The sequence below is a fragment of the Balaenoptera acutorostrata genome, chromosome 15 (assembly GCF_949987535.1).
Source record: "Balaenoptera acutorostrata chromosome 15, mBalAcu1.1, whole genome shotgun sequence".
Lineage (NCBI taxonomy): Eukaryota > Metazoa > Chordata > Mammalia > Artiodactyla > Balaenopteridae > Balaenoptera > Balaenoptera acutorostrata.
Genome location: NC_080078.1, coordinates 15,238,792 through 15,265,251, shown reverse-complemented (window position 1 = coordinate 15,265,251; position 26,460 = coordinate 15,238,792). Strand labels below are relative to the sequence as shown.

The following is a 26,460-nucleotide window of genomic DNA, read 5'->3' as shown; positions in this document are numbered from 1 at the left end:
ACGTGGTCAGTTTAATTACTGATATATTTGAATTTAAAAATAACATCTAACAATTTTTATTTCTCCCACCAGTTGTGTTTATTTTTCTTTCTTGTCTTCTCTTGGATTAATCAAACATTTTTATTATTCCATTTCCCCACTGTGTTATCTTATTCATATACATTCATTAATATCCTTTTAGTCACTACCCTACAGATTATACCATGCATCCTTGGATTATTGAGGTCTAGTATAAATTAATAGTTTTATCACTTCTCTGTCAGTGCATGGACCTTGGAATATTTATGCTTCATCTACCACAATCCTACCTTTTATGTTGTTACTGTCATTTAATTCTACATATCTGTGACCCCACAAGATATTAACATTGTTTAATAACATAGTCCATATTCATTTAGCTCTTCCCTCATATTTCTCCTTTTTGTCTTCATTCTTCCAGTTTGCAGTGCTTCTGTCTGGGGTCATATTTCTTTTGCCTGAAGAACTGTTCTTAGTGTGGGTCTTCTAGTGAACACATTCAGTTTTTACTCATATGAGAAAGTATTTTCCCTTCATTTTCAAATGATATTTAGACTTGATATAGAATTGTAGGTTGGCAGTTCATTGTCTTTTGGCTTCCCTTTCTGTTGGTGTTAGCTGTCAGTCTTATTGTTGTTGATTTAAGAGTAGTGTGTCCTTTTATGCCCACCAGCCCCACCCTGGCTGCTTTTTAAGATGTCTAATTTTCTTTTGTTTTCTGGAGTTTTACTATGATATTCCTGTGTGTGTTTTTCTTTAGATATGCTGCTTGGGATTCAGCACCTCTTGAATCTATGGCTTGGTATTTGTCTTCAGTTTTGGAAAATTCTTAACCATTAACTGTTTCTTCAAATATTGTTTCTGTCCTGTTCTCTCCTCTGTTTCTGGTGACAACAGAGTGGAAGGTTTGATCATGGGAATGGATGACTGACTTGGAGTTACTAAGTGGGTAATTGATGCGGTTGGCTGGTTCATCTCTGTGATGTTGAAGTCTCTCAAAAAGATTATGGGAGTTGGGGAGGAGAGAAAGACTACGAAGCAGGAGCCAAAGGCTTCCTTGAATATAAGGGTGTGAGAGGATGACTGTCGATGTGATTACAAGGTTGGTAGGTGGCAACAGTGAGAGTGGTGGCTGGGCTTGTATATTGAAACACAACTGCAAGGAGCAGGGAGTTTTGCAAGAGGGAAAGAGAGGTAAAGACTTGAAAGCAAAAATTAGAAGGAAGGAGCATATTTTCCTTCCTGGCTCTGACAAATGCCTATGAGACAAAAACGTGTCAGCATTTGAATGGGCTGTAAAGGAATTCATGTTGTCAGAGGGCTAAAGAAGGCAGAAGAGGGTTTTTTAAAAGTGAAGAGCTTATGGGTCAGTGAACAGGATTTCAGAAGATATAACTGAGAGGTTTGGGAGGTAGGGGAGAAGAATGAGATACTAGATTTTAATGGGAAGTACAGAGCAGTGTGAAATTCACGTGATGATGCCTGATGTAGGAAGTCTGACCTTCTGGCAGTGACAGGTAAAAGGGATGACATGAGGCATAATGAGAAGGGTCCTGATAGTTTCTGAGATAAAGACGGCCTACCAGATTTCCTCTCCTGATTATGAAGGCTTCCCCTTCAGGTATGGGGAAATGAGGTGGTGCCTTCCTAGTGCTTTAATGTATTGGTTCTTATGAGTTTATTGGATAGGGTGACTTAGCGAGGGCAGGCTTCGCAGTGGAGACTCAATGCTCTAATATCTTCATTCATGGCTTACTGAGGCTGGAAATAGCTTCTCAAGGCTTTTCAGGGTTTTGAGATTTGAAACCCAAAGCGAGGCCCTTGACCATTACCAATGCACCAAGCTAAATACCAATTTGTGAGACCTCTGATGGCCTCACAATTGGTATTTTTCTTTTCTTTTTTTTTGGTTAGTTTTTACCCTCTGTTAGTCTGGACAGTCTATCTTTACATTCTGTAACTGCATAATCTTTATCAATAGTGACATTATTCTGGTCAAATACAAAGATTGGCTGACTTTTTCTTTTTTTTTAACAGTAGGTCCTTGTTGGTTATCTGTTCTAAATATAGCAGTGTGAACATGTCAGTCCCAAACTCTCAATCTATCCCTCCCCCCCAACCTTCCCCACTGGTAACCATAAGTTCATTCTCTAAGTCTGTGAGTCTGTTTCTGTTTTGTAAATAAGTTCATTAGTATAATTTCTTATTTTTTTGTTTTTTTTAGATTATGATATTTGTCTTTCTCTGTGGCTGACTTTTTCTTTAAAGGGCCAGATAGCAATTATTTGAGGTTTTGTGGGCCACATGATCTGTCCCAGTTAACTTGACTCCCTGAGCCATCTTATTCGTGGCTGTAGTTTTTAGAACCGCACTTCTAAATCCACATTTTAGACCGATTTATAATCCTTCAGATTTTTATTTTTGGCTACTTATTAAACACAATTATGTGTGTGGCTCAGAGACATGAAAACTCAAAATGTCAAGACTCAACTCCGTCCTCCATCATTCTTCCTCCTGTGTTTGTCTCATGAATGTCCTCACCGTCTACCCAGTCATCCTGGAAACTTGGGAGTCAGTCATCCTTCCTCCATAATTCAGTACATTATCAAATCCTCTCAATTTTACTTCCTAACGATCCTTTGGATCCATCTTTAGTACTCTTACTTCTAGTTCAGACCTTCATATTTCCCCTAAATTGTTACAGTAGTTTACAAATTGGTCTCACTATTTCGAATTCTTACCCCTTGGATCTGTCTGTGCTATATACCAGTGCCACAATCCCTTGTTAACCTTCTCAGGCAGAATTAAACCTTCTTCGCTTAGGAACATAGGTACTTTACAGTGTTTATTAGTTTGCATTATGTTTCTGGATGTCATTTTTCTCTCTATTCTTTAAGACAAAGCTTCTTGAGGGTATGGACTGTGCTTCATGCATTTATATGTCCAACTTCACAGCCTTACTGCTTCAAACACCTACTGCTTTGATAAATTTGATAAAATTTGAATAAGTGAATTTTAGATTTCTGGATAAACATAATGGATTTTATGCATGTGTTTATCTCTACACCCTCAGGAAATTCCAAGGAAATGAGAGTAAAGGAATAAAAGAAATTGTATAAAACCACAAAGACAAAAAGAATGGGAAAGTAGACGCACCTCTAAGAACACTAGCAGCCAGGCATCTTCAGCCATATCCCTACCCCTAGCAGTAGGAGACTGGTGGATTTTTTTTTTCCCTAGAGAAACATTTATTTTCCAAAAAAAAAAAAAGTACAGATACTGACATTCAGGGACCTTTAATGATATGATTAGCTCTCTACCTAATAACCCACCTATAGTAACATCTAATGGTGACAAAACCATACACAATAATAAAAATTCCATTCATTCCATTCTGCTTTTAAAATCTAAATTACTTTAAAAATTAATTTAAATTTACATAAAGGAACTTTGCTATTTGGTTTCCAGTTTGTTGAGTTTAGACAGATGCAATCAGGTAGCCACCAGTACCATCAACATCAGAACAGTTCCCCTTTTAAGTCAGCCCTCTTCCATCCCTAACGCCTGGGAAACATTGATCTATTCTCTGTCCTTATAAGTTTTGCCTTTTCCAAAATACCATTTGAACGGAATTTTACAGTATCTAGCTTTGAGTTTGGCTTTGTTAACTAAGCATAATGTATTTGTAGTTGATCCATGTTGTTGCATGTATCAGTAGTCATTTCCTTTTATGACTGAGCGATAGTCCGTGATATGTACTAGTTTGTTCATCCATTTACCTATTGAAGGACAATTGGGTTGTTTCCAATTTTTGGCCATTATAAAGTTATTATAAACTTTTACAAACAGATTTTTGTGTGAGCATAAGTTTTCATTTCCCTTGGGTAAACAACCAGTGGGAGTGCTGGGTCATATGATAAGTGTATGTTTAACTTCATAAGAAACTGCCAGTTTGTTTTCCAAATGACTACCATTTTGCATGACAACCAACAATGTATGAGAGTTCCATTTGCTTTGAATCCTTATGAGCACTTAGGTGTGTATGTTTTGTTTTATTGTGTATATTTACCATTCTGGTAGGTGTGTAGTGGTATGTCACTGGAATTTTAATTTGCATTTTTCTTAATGACTGAAGATGTTGAGCATCTTTCCATGTACTTATATGTCATCTCTATATATTTGGTGATGTGCTTATTGAAATCGTTTGCTTTTTTTTTTTTTAACCTAAGTTGGGTTTTTTTGTTTTTTTGTTTTTTATGGTTGAGGTTTTAGAGATCTTTATGTATTCTGGATAAAAGTCCTTTGTTTTATATGTAATGTCCAGGTATTTTCTCTCAGTCTCTGGCTTATCTTTTCATTTTCTTAACAGTGCCTTTCACAAAGCAAATGTTTTTAAGTTTCAAAGTCCACTTTCTAATCTTCTCTATTGAGAATAGTGCTTGAGGTTTCTTTCTCCATTAAGTTGTCTTTGCACTTTTGTTAAAATCACCAATTGTATCTACTTCTGAGCTCTATATTCTGCTCTGTGAATCTCTGAGTCTGTCCTTTTTCCAGTAGCACACTATCTTGATTACTGTAGCTTTACAATATCTTGAAATTAGTGTTTTCTCCAGCTGTATTCTTTTTCAAAAATGTTTTGGCTTTTCTAGTTCCTTTACCTTTTTTGGGGGGGGGGGCTGAGTCACGTGGTTTGCAGGATCTTAGTTCCCTGACCAGGGATCAAACCCGCATCCTTGGCAGTGAAAGTGCAGAGTCCTAACCACTGAACTGCAAGGGAATTCCCTCCTTTACCTTTCTATGTAAATATTTGTCACTGTCTACCAAAAATCCCACTGGTATTTTGATTAGAATTGCATTGAATCTGCATTGCAGTCTGAGCAGAGTTAGTATCCTAACAATATTGAGTCTTCCAGTCTTTCTCCATCTGTGTAGGTCTTCTTTATTTTATCAATGTTTTCTAATTTTCAGCATACAGATACTACACATATGTTGTTAGATTCATACCTATGTATTTTATTTGTGTGTTTGTGTACTATTGTAAATGATAATTTTGAATGTGTTATTTCCAATAATTCATTTCTAGTATATAGAAATACAGTTGATTTTTGTATACTGACCTTGTGTTGTATAACCTTGTAAACTTACTCACCTGTTAATTCTAGGAGCTTTTTAGTAGATTCATGGTATGGAAATAAATGAAGACCACCCAAATAAGAACAAGTAGGGCACCAGCCACCATTACTTGCATTTGGCACAGACTCAAAAGGAAATCTAAAAGGAGAGTATAAAAGCTTTAGAATGGAAAAAAGGGAAAGCTTCAGGTTGTCTTAATTGGAAGTTGTTGGCATGGGGAAGCTGGAAGCAGGCCTAACTAGAAGTAGGGCATCCTGTGTGATTGGTTAGGGGAGCATATTTGGCTTTCTCTGGTTGGTCCTAAATTGGAAGTGGGGGCAAAAATTAGGGAAGCTGGCAGTTATTGATCAAGGCCTGGCTGTTTGGAATTGATTGCTACAGAAGTTGTGGTTTGGCTTCCTGGACTGGTTGCTGCAGAGGCTGTGGGTCAGAGTTGTTTTGGGATGTGGTCTGGCTATTGTCCGTTTGTATATTCAGTCTCTCACTTGGGATATTCTATGTAGACAATCCTGTGGTCTTGCAAATAGAGTTTTATTTCTTCCTTTCTAATTGGTAGGCCTTTATTTTCTTCCCTAATTGTACTGGCTAGGACTTCCAGTACAGTGTTGAATAGGAGTGGTGAGAGCAGACATCTTTAATTTTGTTCCTGATCTTAGGGAAAAAAAGGTTTAGTCTTTCCCTGTTGGATGTGATGTTAGCTGTAGGTTTTTTGTAGATGACCTTTATCAGATCAAAGAAAACCCCTTCTCTTCCTAGTTTGTTAAGCATTTTAAAAATCATGAATGGATGTTGCATTTTGTCAAATGCATTATCTGTATCTACTGAGATCATCATGTGGTTTTTTTTCTTTAGTCTGTTAACATGATGAATCACACTGATAGATTTTTGAATGTTGAACCAGCTTTGCATTCTCACAATTAATCCCCCTTGGTCATGATGTATTATCCTATATGTATATTGCTGGATTTGATTTACAATATTTTGTTGAGGATTTTAGTGTCTATTTTCATGAGGGAGATATTGTTCTGTAATATGTTTTTGTTTGTTTCTTGTAATGTTTTTGTCTGGTTTTGATGTCAACATAATGCTCACCTCATAAATTGAGTTGAGAAGTATTGCATCCTCTTCTGTTTTCTGGAAGAGATTGTGAAGAATTGGTATTATTTCTTCCATATGTATATATATATATGTGTATATATGTATATAGTAGAATTTGCCAGTGCAACCATCTAGACCTAGAGAGTTTTTGTTTTCTTGAAAGATTCTAAACTATTAATAGTGCTATTGAGATTCTCTTTTTCTTCTTCAGTGAGTTCTGGTATTTGTGAATTTCAAAGTATTTGTCCATTTCATCTAAGTTGTCAAATTTGTGGGCATAGAATTGTTTATAGTATTCCCTTATTATCCTTTTAATGTCTGTACCTGTCTGTAATGATATCTCCTCTTTCATTTCTGATATTGATACCTTTTGTCTTCTCTGTCTCTTTTTCTTTTTCTCTTTCTCTTTGTCAAGTGTAGCTAGAGATTTATCAATTTTTATTGATCATTTCAAAGAACCAGCTTTTTATTTCATTTACTTTATTGTTTTTCTATTTCAACTGCATTGATTTCTGCTCTAATCTTATTTTCCCTCCTTCCTTCTTTTAATACTATAAATTTCCCTCTAAGCGCTGCTTTAGCTGCATACCACCACTTTTGATATGTTATATTTTTATTCAGTTCAAAATATTTTCTAATTTCCTTGAGACTTTGTCTTTGACCTGTGGATTTTATTTTTTAAGAAGTGTGTTGTTTAATTTCCAAATAACTGGGGGCATTTTTTTTTTTTTTTTTTTAATTTCTTTCGTGTGAGGGCTTTCTCTAGTTGCGGCAAGTGGGGGCCACTCTTCATCGCGGTGCGGGGACCGCTCTTCATCGCGGTGTGCGGGCCTTTCACTATCGCGGCCCCTCCCGTTGCGGGGCACAGGCTCCAGACGCGCAGGCTCAGTAGTTGTGGCTCACGGGCCCAGTTGCTCCGCGGCATGTGGGATCCTCCCAGACCAGGGCTCGAACCCGTGTCCCCTGCACTGGCAGGCAGACTCTCAACCACTGCACCACCAGGGAAGCCCCTGGGGGCATTTTTAAGATATATTTTTATTACTGGTTTCTAGTTTAATTTTCATTATGGTCAGAGGGTATACTTTGTATGATTTCAATTATTTAAATTTGTTAAGGTTTGTATATAATATGTTTGTGTTTTGTTTATAGTGTGGTTTATCTTGATGTGTATTTGAAAAGAATATATATTCTGCTGTTGTTGGGTGGAATGTTCTACAGATGTCAGATCAGGTTGGTCTGGGTATGATGTTCTTTGAGTTTATCAACTCTTTCATGTTCACTGAGTTTTTTTTTTAATATTTCTTTTTTTTTTAATTTTTTAAAAATTAATTAATTATGTCTGTGTTGAGTCTTCGTTACTGCGCGTGGGCTTTCTCTAGTTGTGGTGAGCAGGGGCCACTCTTCGTTGCGGTGCGTGGGCTTCTCATTGCAGTGGCTTCTCTTGTTGCAGAGCACGGGCTCTAGGCACATGAGCTTCAGTATTGTGGCACTCGGGCTCAGTAGTTGTGGCATGTGGGCTCTAGAGCACAGGCTCAGTAGTTGTGGCACACGGGCTTAGCTGCTCCGCAGCATGTGGGATCTTCCTGGAGCAGGGATCGAACCCGTGTCCCCTGCATTGGCAGGTGGATTCTTAACCACTGTGCCACCAGGGAAGTCCCTGAGTTTTTTTTTTTTTAACCCATAATGTTTATATTTTGCTAAATTTGAGGAGTTTTAAGCCACTATTTCTTAAAAACTTCTGTGCCTCAATCTCTTTTTCTGTCCTCTTCTGGGAATCCAGTGACATGTATGTTAGACTGTTTGGTATTGTCCTACAAGTTGCTAAGTCCCTGTTCATTTTTTTTTCTTTTTCTCTGTTATTCAGGTTGGATAATTTCTATTGATCAATCTTTCAGCTCACTGAATCTTTCCCTTTGCCATCTTCATTCTGCTTTTGACTTGATCTAGTGAATTTTTAATTTCAGATCTTTCATTGTTATATAATTTCCATTTGGTTCCTGTTTTATAGTTATTCTTTCTCTTCTGAGAACTTCCATCTTTCCAGTCATTTTTCATTACCTTCACCTTGTGGAACATAGATACAACTGTTTTAAATCTTCTTCTGATAACTCCAATATCTATGTCATTTTAGGATTGACATTTTTTTTTTCCCCTGAGAATTGGTCACTTTTTCTTTTTTCGGTTCATTGTATGTCATATAATTTTGGAATATATCCTCAACTCATTTGGAATGTATCTTGAATATTTTGCTCTTAGACTCTGGCTTCTGTTAAAATCTTGAGAATATTGATTTTTGTTTTAACATGCAATCAACCCAGTTAGATTAAGACTACAAGTTCTATCTCCTCTGTGGGCGATAGTTTCAGTGTCACTTCCATTTTCAAAGCCTTTGCCCTCACATGCCCCACTCAACAGTCAGTCTGCAACTTGAGTGGTGTTTAGTTCTCAAAGACTTTGGTGGGCTTCTTTGGTTCTGTTCCATGCATTTGCAGCTCAGGGGTGAGGCTGGGACTTGTGTTAGTTGCTACACAGAATTAGGAGATCCTTTCTTTGGCTTCCTCCTTGCTGGGATATTCTTCCTAACCTCTGGTTCCCAGCAGCCCCTTTTCCAGTTCCTCTAGCTAGATAGACAGGTTTCTCACAGAGCATTTTATTCCCCTTGCTGTCACATAGTTCCACATGACAGATTTCACCCTCAGGGTAAAGCAGTGAGAGAAAAGAGAACAAAAATGACAGGATTCCCCTTACTTGCTTAAGACCACAGGGGCCCCTTTTCTCATTTCTTCCAGGCAGAGACAGGTTTTCTCTCAATTTGAGGTAGCTGGACTGTCATCCCTGAGATGCAGTTTCAGAACCCTTGCTCACCTTTAAGCAAGGCCAGGAGAGAAAAAATAATATGAAAACAAACTGTGGTTGCCCCCCCACACACACACTACTCAGCTCACATGGGTCCCTTTTCTTCATCTTCTAGCCAGAAAGAGGGGCTTTTTTGGCTGTCTGCTACCCCTGGGCAATTCTGAAACTTGAGCTACTCTTGCTTCAAAGGCAAAAGATAGAAGAGGGGGAAACCCCCAGAAAACTCCACAGTACTGGTTGTTTAAGTTTCAACTTCTCTCCCCTGTTCACTTACTGTTTTTACTTTTTAGAGTACTCAGGTGGTTGGTTTTCATATTCTTTCCAATTTTCAGTTGTAATCAGTGAGAGAGAGAGGCTATGGTGGGTATAATCTATTTTGTCCAGCACTGGAATTGGCATTCATATTTTTTTTTATTATAAATTTATGTATTTATTTATTTATTTTTTGCGGCGTTGGGTCTTCGTTGCTGCGCGCAGGCTTTCTCTAGTTGCAGCGAGTTGGGGGCTACTCTTCGTTGTGGTGCACGTGCTTCTCATTGTGGTGGCTTCTTGTTGCGGAGCACAGGCTCTAGGCGCGAGGGCTTCAGTAGTTGTGGTTCACGGGCTCTAGAGCACAGGCTCAGTAGTTGTGGTGCACGGGCTCAGTTGCTCTGCAGCATGTGGGATCTTCCCAGACCAGGGCTCGAACCTGTGTCCCCTGCATTGGCAGACAGATTCTTAACCACTGTGCCACCAGGGAAGTCCCAGCATTCATATTTTTAATGCCTTGGTCTACAGATGAGTTGACAGTTAAGAGTCCTCAGACATTTGAGAAAAGTCTTCAATATGAGAGACAGACACACATAGACACACACCAAGGAACTCAGAGGAAACAAAATGAAGCTGCCTGAAGTAAACTTAAACATAAATGGTTTTATCTCCTTAAATCCAAGAAAAAAAAGTGGTTACCCATAAACAAAGCAAGATGCTATTTATGTAAAAGGAACCATCAGAGAATAAGAATCCAATGTATGGTAGCAATAAGTTTAATAAATGAATAAAGATTGCTTGGAAGAGTACATCATGTTAATCTCCTAGAAAATGGAACCAAAGGAAAGAGAGATGGCAAATAGAAGGAAAGGTAAAAGAAAATTAGAGGTTCTGTTTTACAAGTCCAGCAGTTGTCTAAATCATGATATGTGAAAATTGTCTGTACTGAAGAACACAAATTTCTATACTGAAAGAGCCTACTAAGGGCCCTTCACAATGAATGACTGAAGACCCACACCAAGGCACATCCTTTGTGAAATTTCATATCACTAGAATTAACATGCAGTTTCTTAAAGCTGCATGGAGGGACAAAAACAGGTCATATTCAAAGGTCAGAGTGGCATCAGATTTTTCAAGGACCAACTCTGGAAGTAGGATAGTGGAACAATGTCTTTAAAAATTCTGAAGGAAAATTATTTAAATTTGTAATTATATACCCAAACAAAATGTCAGTCCAGTGTGATGGTAGAAGAAATATATATATATATATATATATATATATATATATATATATATATATATATATATATATATATATATTCTTTGACCGCGCCACACAGCTTGCAGGATCTCAGTTCCCCAGCCAGGGATTGAACCTGGGCCACGGCAGTGAAAGCCCTGAATCCTAACCACTAGGCCACCAGGGAACTCCCTAGAAAGATATTTTTAGACTTTCAACATCTCAGAAATTTTACCTCTAGTATGTGTTTTCTCAAGGAAGCTATTAGAAGATTGTTTCACCAAAACAGGTGATTAAACTAAGGGGGAAAGGAGCATGCCAAACCTAAGAAATGAAAGATTCAGTGTAAGGAAGAGATTGGAAGTCTTAGGATGACAGCTGTGCAGCAAGCCCAGAGAGCAGCCAGCCCAAATCAAGTCCTCTAGAGTGGATCAGGAAGGTCAAGGGTTACAGGGAAGATGTCTCCAGGGGAAAAAATGCAATTCATAGATTTTTTAAAAATTGTTTATTTATTTATTCATTTATTTATTTATGGCTGCGTTGGGTCTTTGTTGCTGTGCGCGGGCTTTCTCTAGTTGTGGTGAATGGGGGCTACTCTTCGTTGCGGTGCACGGGCTTCTCATTGTGGTGGCTTCTCTTGTTGCGGAACACGGGCTCTAGGCTCATGGGCTTCAGTAGTTGTGGTGCGCGGGCTTCAGTAGTTGTGGCGCACGGGCTCAGTAGTTGTGGCTTGTGGGCTCTAGAGCGCAGGCTCAGTAGTTGTGGGGCACAGGCTTAGTTGCTCCATGGCACGTGGTATCTTCCCGGACCAGGGCTCAAACCCATGTCCCCTGCGTTGGCAGGTGGATTCTTAACCACTGCGCCACCAGGGAAGTCCTTACATATATTTACAAGTGAAAAGAATTTTTTTTTTTTTTTTTTTGGCCATGCCGTGCGGCATGTAGGATTGGGATCTTAGTTCCCCAACCAGAAGAGAATATTTTTAAGTGGTATGTGTAAGCAAGCATCTCAACAAATTCTTCCTCAGAGTAAGGAAAATACCAGGGGAGCTCCTATATTTTTATTCACTTCTTCTTTTTACTAACTTTGTATTCCTGAATGCTTTAATCATGATATTAGAGCCTTGGTAGATTTTCCATGATGAAAGAGATTGTTTGCAGTAAAATTTATCAAATGCTTTTTGTCTATTGAGATTATTATATGATTTTTTTTCATTCTATTAATGTGATGACACATTGATTGATTTGCATATATTGAATCATCCTTGTATCCCGAATGTAAATTCCTCTTGCTCATGGTGAACGGTCCTTTTAATATGCTGCTGAATTTGGTTTGCTAGTAATATTTTTAAAAATAAATTTATTTATTTATTTATTTTGGCTGCGTTGGGTCTTCGTTGCTGCACGCAGGCTTTCTCTGGTTGCGGCGAGCGGGGCTACTCTTCATTGCGGTGCACGGGCTTCTCATTGCAGTGGCTTCTCTTGTTGCGGAGCGTGGGCTCTAGGTGCGCGGGCTTCAGTAGTTGCAGTACACGGGCTCAGTAGTTGTGGCTTGTGGGCTCTAGAGCGCAGGCTCAGTAGTTGTGGTGCACAGGCTTAGTTGCTCCGCAGCATGTGGGATCTTCCCAGACCAGGGCTCGAAACTGTGTCCCCTGAATTGGCAGGTGGATTCTTAACCACTGTGCCACCAGGGAAGCCCCTGCTAGTAGTATTTTATTGACAGTTTTTGCATCTATATTCATCAGGGTATTGGCTTGTAATTTTCTTTTCTGGTAGTGTCCTGTTTTGGCTTTGGTATCAGGATCACGCTGGCCTCATAAGATGAGTTTGGCCTCTTCAAATTTTTTGGAAGACTTTGAGAAAGATTGGCACAAAATTAACCATTTTAAAGGGTACAGTGACATTTAGTATACTTGCAGTGTTGTGCAATCATCATCTCTATCCAGTTCCAAAACATTTTGATTACCCCCAAAGGAGATATTGTACCGATTAAGCAATCACTTCTCACTGCCCCCTGCCCCAGCCCCTGGCAACCACAAACCTACTTTCTGTCTCTATGGATCTGTCTGTTCTGGAACTCTCATATAAATGTGATCTTTTGTGTCTGGCATTTTTCACTTAGCATAATGTATTCAAGGTTCATCCATGTTGTAGTATGTATCAGTACTTCATTCCTTTTTATGGCTGAATAATATTCCATTGTATGGATATACTGTGTTTTGTGTATCCATTCATCAGTTAATGGGCATTGAGTTGTTTCCATCTTTTGGCTATTGTGAATAGTGCTGCTGTGAACAAGTACTTGTACTTTCTTGAATACCTGTTTTCAAATATTTGGGGCATATACCTAGGAGTGGAATTGCTGAGTCATATGGTAATCCCATGTTTAACTTTTTGAGGAACCAAAAAATTGTTTTCCTCAGCAGCTGCTCCATTTTACCCACCAGCAGTATACAAGGGTTCCAATGTCTCCACATCCTCGCCAACATTTGTTATTTTCTTTTTTTTAAAAAAAAGTTATAGCCATGGAATCTATAAAAATATAATTTATTAAAAGGTATATTATTTATTGTATTGAGGTATAATTGACATATCATTTTAGGTGTACAATGCATTGATTTGATATTTGTATATATTGCAAAATGATCACCATAATAAGTCCAGTTAACATCCATCACCATACATAGGTATACAAAATTTCTTTTCTTGTGATGAGAACTTTCAAGATCCACTTACCTAGCTACTTGCAAATATACAATACAGTATTCTTAACTATAGTCACCATACTATACATTATATCCCCAGGGCTTATTCATTTTATAACTGGAGATTTGTACCTTTTGACTCTCTTTACCAGTTTTGCCCACTCCCTCCCTGAGGCAACCACCAATCTGTTCTCTATATCCATGAGCTCAGTTTTTTTGTTCATTTGTTATTTGTTGTTTTTTTAGGTCCCACATATAAGTGAGATCATACAGTATTTATCTTTTTCTGTGTGACTTATTTCATTTAGCATAATGCCCTCAAGGTCCATCCATGTTGTTGCAAATGGCAAGCTTTCATTCTTTTTTATGGCTGAATAATATTCTATTATATATATATTATACACACACACACACACACACACAGCCAGCACATTTCCTTTATCCATTCACCCATTGATGGCCATTTAGGTTGTTTCCATGCCTTGGCTATTGTAAATAATGCTACAGTGAACATAGTACACATCTTTTCCAGTTAATGTTTTTGTTTTCTTTGGATAAATACCCAGTAGTGGAATTGCTGGATCATGTCGTAGCTCTACTTTTAGTTGTTTGAGGAACCTCCATACTGTTTTCCATAGTGGCTGCACCAATTAACATTCCCACCAACAATGTACAAGGGTTCTCTTTTCTCCACATCCTCACCAATGCTTATTTCTTGTCTTTTTGATAGTAGCCACTCTAACAGGTAATGAGGTGTTATCTCATTGTGGTTTTGATTTACATTTCCCTGATGACTAGTGATGTTAAATACCTTTTCATGTACTTGTTAGCCATCTGTGTCTTCTTTGGAAAAATGTCTATTTAGTTTCTCTGCTCATTTTTTTTTTTTTTTTTTAAGGATTTTCTTATTTATTTATTTATTTATTTATTTATTTTTGGCTGTGTTGGGTCTTCGGTTCGTGCGAGGGCTTTCTCCAGTTGCGGCAAGCGGGGGCCACTCTTCATCACGGTGCGGGGACCGCTCTTCATCGCGGTGCGCGGGCCTTTCTCTATCGCGGCCCCTCCCGTCGCGGGGCACAGGCTCCAGACGCGCAGGCTCAGCAATTGTGGCTCACGGGCCCAGCTGCTCCGTGGCATGTGGGATCTTCCCAGACCAGGGCTCGAACCCGTGTCCCCTGCATTAGCAGGCAGATTCTCAACCACTGCGCCACCAGGGAAGCCCTCTCTGCTCATTTTTAAAATCAGATTGTTTGGTTTTTTGCTATTTCATTGTATGAGTTCTTTATATATTTTGGGTATTAACCCCTTATCAGATATATGATTTGCAAATATTTTCTCCCATTCAGTAGGTTGCCTTTTCATTTTGTTGATGGTTCCTTTTGCCCTGCAGCTGCTTTTTAGTTTGACTTAATCCTACTTGTTTATTTTTGTTTTTGTTACCTTTGCCTTTGGTGTTAAATCCAAAAAATCATTGCCTAAACTAATGTCAAGGAGCTTTCTGCCTATGTTTTCTTCTAGGAGTATTATGGTTTCAGTTCTTACATTCAGGTCTTTAATCCATTTTGAGTTAATTTTTGTGTATGGTGTATATAGTGCTCTAGTTTCATTCTTTTGATGTGGCTGTCCAGTTTTCCCAGCACCCTTTATTGAAGAGATTATCCTTTCCCCATTTTATATTCTTGGCTCCTTTATCATAAATTAATTTACCCTATATATGTGGGTTTATTTCTGAGCTGTCTATTCTGTTCCATTGATCTATGTGTCTCTTTTTATACCACTGCCATACTGATTTGAATGCTGTAGCTTTGTAGTATAGTTGAAAATCAGAGACTGTGATGCCTCCAGCTTTGTTCTTCTTTCTCGACATTGCTTTGGCTCTTCAGGGTCTTCTGTGATTTCACAAAAATTTTAGGATTGTTTGTTCTATTTCTACTTTCTCTCACCCCAGTTTTTAAAATTTTGTCTGACCTGTGATTTGTTTTTTGTTGGGGGGGGGGAGAATTGGTCAAAAGCAGTGATTTTCAAACTTTTTGATATCAGAACCCCTTTATATCTTTAATAATTATTGAATACCCCTAAAAGGTTTTGTTTGTGTGGGTTATATCTTTGTGGGGTTTATTTATTTATTTATTTTATTTTTGGCTGCGTTGGGTCTTCGTTGCTGTGTGCGGGCTTTCTCTAGTTGTGGTGAGCGGGGGCTACTCTTCGTTGCGGTGTGCGGGCTTCTCATTGTGGTGACTTCTCTTTGTTGCAGAGCATGGGCTTCAGTAGTTGTGCATGGGCTCAGTAGTTGTGGCTCACAGGCTCTAGAGTGCAGGCTCAGCAGTTGTGGCACACGGGCTTAGTTGCGCCACGGCATGTGGGATCTTCCCAGTCCAGGGATCGAACCCATGTCCCCCGCATTGGCAGGCAGATTCTTAACCACTGTGCCACCAGGGAAGCCCCTATATCTTTGGTATTTACTGTATTAGAAGTTACAAACTGAGAAATTATTTAAATATGTATTCATTCATTGAAACGTAATAAACCCATTACATGTTAACAAAATATTTTCATGAATAATAACTTTTTCCAAACACACACACACAAAATAGTGGAAAGACTTGCGTAGTTTCTCTTATTGCAAATCTCTTTAAAGCCTGCCATAAGATAAGACTGTTGGATTCTCACATCAGCTCCTATATTCAGTCTATTGCATTATCACATGTGATGCATGTAGCCTTTGGAAAACTGCCCTATACACTTATGAGAGAATGATAATGAAGGAGGCAAATAACGTCTTAGATTTATCCTCAGGGACCTAGGATACCCAAGTTGGAGAGCAATTAGTTTTGTTTTTTTTTTTTAGTTTTTTTTTTTTAATTAATTATTTATTTATTTATGGCTGTGTTGGGTCTTCGTCTCTGTGCGAGGGCTTTCTCCAGTTGTGGCGAGCGGGGGCCACTCTTCATCGCGGTGCGCGGGCCTCTCACTATCGCGGCCTCTCTTGTTGCGGAGCACAGTCTCCAGACGCGCAGGCTCAGCAGTTGTGGCTCACGGGCCTGAGCAATTAGTTTTAAGATTTGTTGTTTCTGGCAAAATTAGGAGTGTTTAGAAACCTTTCAACAATTTCTCATAATACCTTAGGGAAGAGGTATGGGTTGTTTATGCACTCAAATACAGAATATCCAAGGAAGTTACTATTTGGGTCAAAGATGAACCTTTTTTTAGAGTCAGAGATTAAAGAGGAGTTCTCATTTGCATAATCACTTCATTGATGTTATTCAATACTATACTGAAGCAAAATGAACATCTGTATAAGTAGTACTTTAAGAAAACATTTCTTTTTGCACCGCTGGTTAATATGCCATCTTGTTCTGTAAAGTACTTGGGGCAACTCTGCAGATAAGTAGTATAATAGAGTTTTGAATATAGATGGGACAAGAAGAAAAAGGTTAGAAACTAAGATAAAGCCAAGCATAAAGTTAGCACATAAAATTTATTTCATACACTTTTGTATAGCTTTTAGAAGTGGGAGAAAACTACAGTATTTTCAAATGTTCCAACTTGAAAAAAAGATTCACTAAGGGTTTTTAATTACTCACACCATCCTTAGCAATTGTGAAGTATAGTGTCATTAATGAAAATCTGCTCTTATTCACCTTTCCTAGGAAAATAATCTTACGTAATGCCAGTCTACTTTGCTAGTGATTTCACTTGCTAACAGTTATTCCATCAGCCTTATCAAAGTTTATTAAGCGTTATTCAACTTTATTAATTGTATTTATCAAGGAATTAAGCTATTATTCTGTTCGGTTGAAAATGCTGGAATGGTAACTGCATTTTATAACTTAATGCAACCTGAGAGAAAGAGCACAGCACTGTGATCCAGGAGACCAGAGATCTAATTTGGGTTCCGAGACTGGATTCCTACAAGCCTAGGCAGCCACATGCGTCTTGCTCATGGGTGGAGAGGAGTGTGGATTGCTGGAAAGCGACTAACAATTTAATTTGGGAGATGGAAGCACTCTATAGAATGTTGAGGTGTTTTTTTGTTTTTGTTTTTTTTTTTATGAAAGGTACTTAAATTCTCACTTCACACTCCTGGAATTACTTCACACTCCAGAATTGCTGTACCAGGACTAGTATACCAGGATTACAATTTGTATACCAGGGTTACTCAGGTGTATGTATTTGTCAAAATTATACAGTTAAGATTTGTGCATTAAATGTATGTACATTTTACCTTAAAAAAATCTAAAAATAATCATCAGGTGGTTGGGGGTAGAGGTGGAGATAAAACAAGAAAGGCACAATTTTCGAAACTGGGTGATAGGGACCTGAGGTTATTACACTGTTCTTTTCACTTTATGTATATACATTTGAAGCTTCCCATGTAAAGCTTCCCATGTAAAATAAAATGTTTTTATTTTTTTTAAAGCAACGTTTTGGTCTACCATATTAGAAGGTCAAAAGATAGCATTTAGAACTGATAAATCAAGAAATAGCAGTGTAAGCATATTATTTAGAAACGTGGAAGTAAATAGAAGGGGAAAACAGTTAAAAGGCATCAAAGTGGTTGCCTATGGGGATCAGAGCTGAGTGTGGAGAGGCCTGGAGTAGGAAATAGCTCTATTTTGTTTTATAAGGCTTTTAGTGTTACTTGATTTTTAAACCTTATGCATGTATTACTTTGATAAAATGATGCATTCATTCTATGGATTACTGCTTTGCTTTCAAGGAAAATATCCACATGATCATATGTGAATAATTAGGCATAGACCAATGCTTAGAATATAAAAATTATGTTTATGTACGATAATTCTGGCACTATGCCCAGTTATTTCCATTGCCAAAGTTGGTGATTTACATTTGAATTCCTACTTCAGATGAGCAGGGCTTCAAAGTGTGATTGCATAGTTTGTCCCTGCCCTCCTGCAGTTTGGTCTTTACACAATAGTCAAGAGTGCTCATAAATAAGCTTATATTACTCTACTGTTTAAAAGCCACTGAATGCCTTCCCATTGCAGTTAGAATAGAATTCAAACTCTTCATCATGGCCTACAAACAAGGCTATGAATTATATAAATGATGGAACGGTGCCTCATTCTCTTGCCACTCTCCCTCATCAGTGTCAGCCTTGATGGTCTTCTTTTACACACTCATAGCTCTTTCCAGGCCTTTGTACTTGCCATACCTCATGAGATTGGCTGCTTCAGGATTTCATTCAGGATTTAATTCCTGAAAAAGGCCTTCCCTGACCATCTAGCTAGAGTAGCTCCTTCCACCCCTTCTCCGTCTAGAGCAGTGGTGCTGAGTGTGGTCCTCAGACCAGAAACATGAGCATCACGTGGGAGCATTTTATTTTGTTTTGTTTGGAAATGCAGTCTTCCACCCCACCACAGACCAGCTGCAGTAAAATCTGCATTTTAACAAAACTCCAAGGTGATTGCATGCAGCTTAAAATTTTCAAAAGCTCTGATCTAGAATAACCCACCTTCTCAGCTTTCCTGTGTATCTGTTAATAGTGCATCCATTTCTGAAGATAAGTTAGTCATTTACTTGTCTATTACTTTTCCCTAAATGGAATATGAGCCCCACAAGGGCACCACTTTGACTTGTTCACTCTGGACAAGTCAGCACCTGACTCACTGTCTGCACCTGGAACACGCTCAATGAGTATTTGATGTGTAAAAGAATATACAAATATGATCGAGATTATTTTGTGTTCCTTGACGCATATAATTGTATAATAACAATCTTCATGGTTCTCACTTGCTTGTAAAATAGGGGTTATCTCCCAACATCATCATTATGAAGAGGTTTCACTCTCTTTCTTAGACACTAAAGTCGTGTGACTAGTAAAGAATCACTTATTTATCCTTATTTTCAGGTAGTTTGTCTTCAGAACCCAAGTTTAGATTTTATTGAGTAATTTGCTACAGACTGAAAACATTTTCTTTTTGGTATTTTAAAAAGCACTTTCATTCAGAGTTAAAGTTATTCTCAAAGGTTTTTATCCAAAGTAAATGTTAGTTTGATATTTGTATCAAATTTTATTAAATCAGAATTTAATTTTTAATAAGAAAATAAGATTCTGAAAATGTAAAGTCAAATGCAAAATTTTCAGTTAAACTGCAAATAAAAACTGATGGGGCAAATAACGTATCAACTTTTTACTCTTGAGATAAGATTCTTGGAAAGACATTAGTTTCTGATATTCTATCGTACATTTAAAGGTATGTTCCCAGGATATGTTTCCTCATGCATGTCCCGGTCAGGAAGCAACATTATGGTCTATGTACTTTGAATGAAGAAATAGGAGAGCTTACATCAGTGACTTTTAACTGGTGGTGATTTTGCCCCCAGGGGACATTTGGCAATGGCTGACGACATTTTGGGAGGCACAACTGGCAGGGGGGTGGAGGCCACGGATACTGCTGAACATCTTGTAATGCACTGAATAGCCCCCCACCACAAAGAAGCGTTTAGCCCAGCGTGTCAGTGGTGCTGCTGCTAAGAGACCCTGGCTTAAATCGAAAGAGCCCTTCCTCTGCAAATACTAATGCTGTCAGGAAAAGAGACTATATAGAAATGGGCAATTTAGAGATTCAGATGGGTATGTGGGCATGATATACTCAGATAATTCTACATTTTTTAAAATAGGAAAACTCAAGTATAGGGTTACTGGTTTTCTTTATTTTACAGATGGGGTCGAGGATTTGGTCTTTTGGGTTCCATTTTTGGAAAGGATGGTGTATTAAACCAGCCAAACAGTGTCTTTGGACTTATATTTTATATACTACAGTTATTACTTGGTAAGTATTTATACAGCAATACAAAAATAAGTTTGTTATATTTCATTTAGTACTTTGTGTCTTTGCCCTGATGTGTGTCTTTAGATTAAATAAAAGCATATGTTAGTGATAGAACCACTGGTTTGTAATACATTTTGGTGTTGTGAAAACTTGGTTCACTAAGATTTTGACGAAGCTCATGCTGAACTTGGTATCTGTTGGTGTTTAATCAGGGATAGCAGCATCCCATGATGCCTAGAAAAACAAGTCCCATTCAGGGAAATTATTACTCCAAACAGTTTGCCCTGGAAACCTTTTCCCTTATTATTTTGTATACTCTGTAGCTATTTTAAAATATTATGCATCGAGAAAACATTAATGGTATATGATATTCAGTCATAATTCCATCACCTTTACATAGCCACTATTGCCATTGTAGTCTACTTTTTTTCACTTAATTTTATGTGAACTCTTTTGTATTGTCTATCCTCTTAAGTGTTTTGTTATTGTGAACATCAAGGCTTCAGATTTTTTAATATCCTAAATAACACTGCAGTGATCAACTTTGTTTAAAGTCCCCTTCTCATACCCCCTTCCCTCTTTGAATTATTTCTGCAAAATAAATATCTAACTGTAGGATGAATGAATCAACAAACATAGATTTTTTTTGGTATGGATTTTAATAGGTATAACCAAACTGCTCTTCCCTCAGTTGTCAGGTTTCCCCAAAGCTTCATCCATTCTCATTTTTTAAAGTTTTTTCTGTAAAATTTCTAATTCAGTAGTTATATATTAGTAGCCATTATTTTAATTTTACTGTATCTTAATTTACTTTTATTGCCAATTTAGTTATTGGGATCCTGATAATAGTACACTTCATATTTGTTACAGACATTTTACCCATTCTTTATCCTTTTTAATGTTAGTTTTGTGAGTTCTGATTGTACAAAAGTTTTCATACTTTTAGAGTTAAATCCATCCTTTTTTGTCCTTGCATTTCAATTGTTAATATTTTATCCTGTTATCTGCCAGGTCTTCTGTCTAGCTGCAGTAGATTTATTACAAGGCAAATTGTGTATCAATTTTTCTCAATACTCCCTCATGTTTGCCCAATTCCATATCTGTATATCCTGCAGAAATATGAAAATATGCACAAGGATATTCACAGCAGTACAGTTTAAAATAGCAAAAAATTGGAAGTAGCTTAGCAAAACGTAATGGTTGAATAAATTAGGTTACAAGCATACTAGAAAATACTATGTAGCCATTGAAGGGAAAAGTAGGTGTACAAACCCTGGAAGATACAGACTAGTTTAGTAAAAAAAGCAAATTGTGGTATAATAGATGTAGGATAAGTATATGTTTATATATATGCATGTAAATGCACAGAAAATGGTGTGGTGGTTGGGGGCCAGGGTTGAGACTTTCACTTTTTATTTCATTTAATTGTTTTGTTTGGATTTCTAAAGAATATAAAGTATAAGCCATATTAAAATAACCTAAGAAAAGCTTTGACTATGTTAATTCTTGGAGATAGGGGTTAAACAAATTTCTGTTTACAATATTTAATTTGTTAATTTAATTATATACACATTTTAAATCATGTGTATCATATGCATCTTTATAAATTTATTTTTAAATTTATTTTTATTTATTTATTTTTGGCTGCGTTGGGTCTTCATTGCTGCGCGCGGGCTTTCTCTAGTTGTGGCGAGCGGGGGCCACTCTTCGTTGTGGTGCGTAGGCTTCTCATTGCGGTGGCTTCTCTTGTTGGGGAGCACGGGCTCTAGGCACGCGGGCTTCAGTAGTTGTGGCTTGCGGGTTCTAGAGCGCAGGCTCAGTAGTTGTGGCATACAGGCTTAGTTGCTCCGCGGCATGTGGGATCTTCCCGGACCAGGGCTCGAACCCGTGTCCCCTGTAGTGGCAGGTGGATTCTTAACCACTGCGCCACCAGGGAAGTCCCCATATGTATCTTTTCTATTCACATTTTATGCATTCACATGCATTTTTAGTGTCAGTGTCTTTACCACTGTGGCACATTTGAACTCCTCAAACATAGTTTTCCAGAGCACATCATCTTCACTCCCTTCTAAGTTGTTCGAGATACAGCCTTTTTTGGTTTTGTTTTGTTTTTTGTTTTTGGCCACGCCTCTCGGCTTGCGGGATCTTAGTTCCCCGACCAGGGATCGAACCCAGGTCACCGCAGTGAAAGCGACGAGTCCTAACCACTGGACCACCAGGGAATTCCCATCCTATTAGCTCTTTTAATCTGCACAACAGTCTTCGGAGGCAGTCATGATTATCATCACAGTTTTACAGTTAAGGGAAAGAGTTGCAGAGAGAGAGTAAATAACTCGCCCATATCATTTTGAAATTAACTTAGATAAAATTAAGGTGACAGCACTAATTTTTTTTTTTTTTCCCAGTTTTTGGCCATACGACACAGCATGTGGGACTCTAGTTAGTTCCCCAACCGGCGGTCGAACCCGCACCCCCTGCAGTGGAAGTGCGGAGTCTTAACCACTGGACCGCCAGGGAAGTCCCTGACAGCATTAATTTCTGAGGTTTTAGATGTTAGCATAGATGAGGTCAGCAAACTATGTTTTTTAGTAAAGGGCCAGATAGGAAATAATTTAGGCTTTTCTGACTGTTGCAACTGCTCAACTCTGTCACTCTAGTGCAAAAGAAGCCATGGACATTACATACATGAATAAGCGTGGCTGGGTTACGATAAATCTTTATTTACAAAAGCAGGTGGCATAAGTAATGCAACAGCATCTTAGTCTTAAACAGCCTTGTTAAAGCATCATATTCTCTAGTACTGACTGGTGTTGGGGCAAGTCGGCCCCCATGGCCAAGCTGCAGCCCACAGGCAACTTCTTATTCTACTTGCAGCGGGGATTTCAGCTTCTTAATTAACCTTTTCAAACCACTATCACCTTTTCTTATTTTTTCCTGTTTCTGTGATCCTTATCCATTACTTGCTGGGTAGGAGGGTATAGGTAGTTTAATATGCTCTGCTGTCTCCTCTGTCCTTGAAAATAAATGCACATGTTCTCAATACTGTTGGCTACAGGAAATTACAAAACAATACATGTGAAGATGTCAGATAGCATCAAAAATTCAGGCAAGCCTTTGTCTTGAGAACCAAGCTTAGCACACATAACTGCCTTTTTTCTTGATCTGGTTTGACCCACATGTGGCCAACTGGCCAAATGCGGTTTCCGTTATGCCCCAGGGTGAGCCCTTTCTGAAATGTTTATCATGATTTTTTTTTTTTTTTCTTCAGCAGCATGTTGGTGTAATCATCTCCCATTATGGGTTTTTGTTTTTTGTCTGAACATGGGAAAGCAAATTTTACTTTCCACAGGTGGGGAGTCCACCTATAGCCAAAAGGCCAGGGGGGAGGGTCTCACCAAATGTGTCCTGCTTGGATGAGAAGGTTGTGGTCCTCATGTTACTTTATTCATTAGAGGAGGTAGGGCTGTCAGTTTTACAAATCTGTTCATTGCATAATGTGATTGAGAGACTGCATATTTTCTTTGTGTGCCTTAACTGAGGCTGGTTTATGAAATAAGTTAATATTTCATCTAGAATATTGACAAGTCAAAAATATTGCAGCTATAAAACTGGTATCCTATGTGCAGAGTCAACCTGCATAATCTTAACAAAACAGACCTGTAGTTTTTGTCCTCCAATTTCAGAATGTTTTGTTGTAAGATCAGTATTCCAACACTGCAGCAAATCACAAAATGTTACCTTTTAACTCAGAAACTCTCTCTCCAGCGTCAAGGTCTGATTGAGCCACGTGTCTCTTTCTCTTGCAGGCCTGACAGCAAGTGCAGTTGCAGCTTTAATCCTCATGACGTCCTCCATCATGTCTGTAGTGGGGTCTTTGTACCTGGCCTACATCCTGTACTTTGTGCTGAAGGAGTTTTGCATAATCTGCGTCATCACATACGTGCTGAACTTCATTCTTCTTATCATCAACTACAAACGACTAGTTTACTTGAATGAGGCCTGGAAACGGCAACTGCAGCCCAAGCAGGACTAACCACCTGACAAACTCTTAACTGACAGTCTGAAGTCCCTTTTTCCATTAAGTTTATTTTGCAGCAGTTTGGTTGGTTTTTTTTTTGTTTTTTTTTTTTTAATTCTTCACAACAGACACTTTCCCTAAGAATCTTAAACTGATTTTTTAAAATCCTGTAAATTAGAAGGGGCTCTAGCTATTTTCTGTGTCAATCTTCATTTTAAATATGGATACAAAAAAACAAAGAGGATACGCCGAGCCAATCAAAGACAAGCTTTAACTTTACTTTGGAGATGTTTCTGAAATAATAAATGTAGCCCTAGCCTCCTTCCCTCAATTGTAAAGTGAGCAACCATTGCTAGTAATTCTCTAATGTGTATAAATTAAATTTCAGCTATAACAAATGTGATCATGACATGAAAATATTTTAGAATAGATACTGTATTAAATATTGCCATGTTTACAATATGTAATGTTTTTAGCTGATGGATTTAAACATGTAGATTCAACTAGAATCCATTCATGTGATATTTGTAAATAAAGGTAGAAATATTGGATCCATCCCTGCAGAACTTACTGTACAGTTTAGTTGAAGTGTAGCAATGAAGAAATGTCAGCTCAACGTTGACTGAAGAAATAGTGAAAATAGTTAAGTCCATACAGAGCATCTTGTGAAAAGCACTGAGAGCTGTGGGTCTAGCATTGACAGCAAAAATAATAGGGTGATTGGTTCCCTTTCATCTCCTTCCTCTGAAAGGAGGAAACTAAATTTGGACATTCAAGTCAAGCTTGTACCTAGTCATAAAACTGGATCAATTATAACATTACAGAATGAGTCATGTGACCAGACTTTCAAGTCCAAGGCCTTCAGGATACTAAAGATGGGAAAATGGGTAGATTTCTTTGGAGAAAAGCTGGAAATATTAATACGGAATTTTTAGGTAAAATCTCTTACAACAGTTGAATTTTCATGCAGATTATTTTCCTTAACATTGGTGCCAGTCAACCAAACAGTATTGACTTTGAAATCATCAGTATAAGCCCAGTCGCTCCAGAGTAGGATTGCTCTTGGGTAACTCTGTAGTGTTTTCCCTGTTTCTTTCTACACTAATTAACCAGACGTCTAGTTTAATTGTTTTAGAGTCAGATACTGGATTTGTAAACTTTAGGGCTGACATGCTGCTCAGTTTGCTTAACTGGGAGGAGTACTAAAGGTAGAAATATCTCAAGGTGAAATACAGTACTCTTTCTAATAACTACCCAAATGCAGAGTTTTTGAAAGTGATCTGAATAAACCCAAATGAAATAGTGACAGTATGTTTCTATGGTTAACATCTTATACCAGATTGTTCAAAGTGCCTTCTGTCTTAAATCTCAAACCAAATATTTTGTGTGTTGAACTTGGGCAGAAGTGTCCTTCCTTCCTTTCTTAGCATGAAGTAGAAAACTTGCATTCTATAGAAAGGTTCTGTATGATCATTTTATTCCTTAGATTGAGAAGTAGTAGCCATGTTTTTGCTTCCAATTCCATTCATCATTATGTTAAAAAGAGACCGGTAACTTTTGAGTGCTTTATTTGCCTTCTTTTGAAGGGAGGGGACAGGCTCTGCTCTGTAAACTGTAACGTGCAGAGTCAGCAACTGTTCAGCAGTTTCCAACTAACTGTCATAATTGATGCAATGTATTCTTCTGGCCCAAGGCAGGTATAAAATCTGAGTTGTAATGTACTTTCAACCAGTTTAAACCAGTTTTGTAAAAGATAGCTTAATTCAGATTTCATCAAGGCTTATGTTCTCCCAAGAATGTGAATATTTCAATGCCTGTTTTATTATCTATGTATTGTTCTTGTTTCTATAGTTAAAGAACTCTAGAAAGCATTGATTAGATGTCTGATATTTATGGAGAAACAAGTCCTAACGCTGGAGAACCGTGCAACAAGGTTGTCTTGTAGCAGTGCTTCCCGCCTACCCAGCAGTTCACTGCTTCTCTTTTCTCCGCTAGAGTGGAACTGGCTTCACGGTGAAGACATCGTGGTATATATAACTCTGGTCGTGCTAAACAAGTTCCTCGTGTCCCAATTTAAAATTGTTTTTCACCATATTTTGTATCAATCAGCAGAGTAGAGTTAAAGCTTGTCTTGATGTTGCGTTCTTGCGAACATCTTCAACTCTTACATGAGAGAACGTCAGTGTTCAGCCAGACCCTTCGAGTTTTTCCTTTGCTTTTCTAAGCCTTGGGGAAACCACTGTTTCAGTTGTAGAAAAATTGTTGCCACATTCCTATGACCCCAGAATTAATATCCTTCTTTTCACTGGGTGATGACCACGTGCTGCCTGAAATACCAGCGTGGTGA

The 26,460-nt window shown here is 38.1% G+C and overlaps 1 protein-coding gene across 1 annotated transcript in view; it reads left to right on the top strand.

The window, feature by feature from the left end:
* The window catches only part of VKORC1L1 (vitamin K epoxide reductase complex subunit 1 like 1), a 58,737-nt gene extending 34,069 nt beyond the window's left edge, over positions 1-24,668 (top strand). Inside the window, exons 2-3 of the mRNA XM_057529026.1 lie at positions 19,986-20,095; positions 23,902-24,668. Coding sequence (XP_057385009.1) covers positions 19,986-20,095; positions 23,902-24,128 — 337 coding nt within the window. The 3' untranslated portion in view covers positions 24,129-24,668. The remainder of the gene's footprint in view (positions 1-19,985; positions 20,096-23,901) is intronic.
* The last annotated feature ends 1,792 nt before the right edge of the window (positions 24,669-26,460 follow it).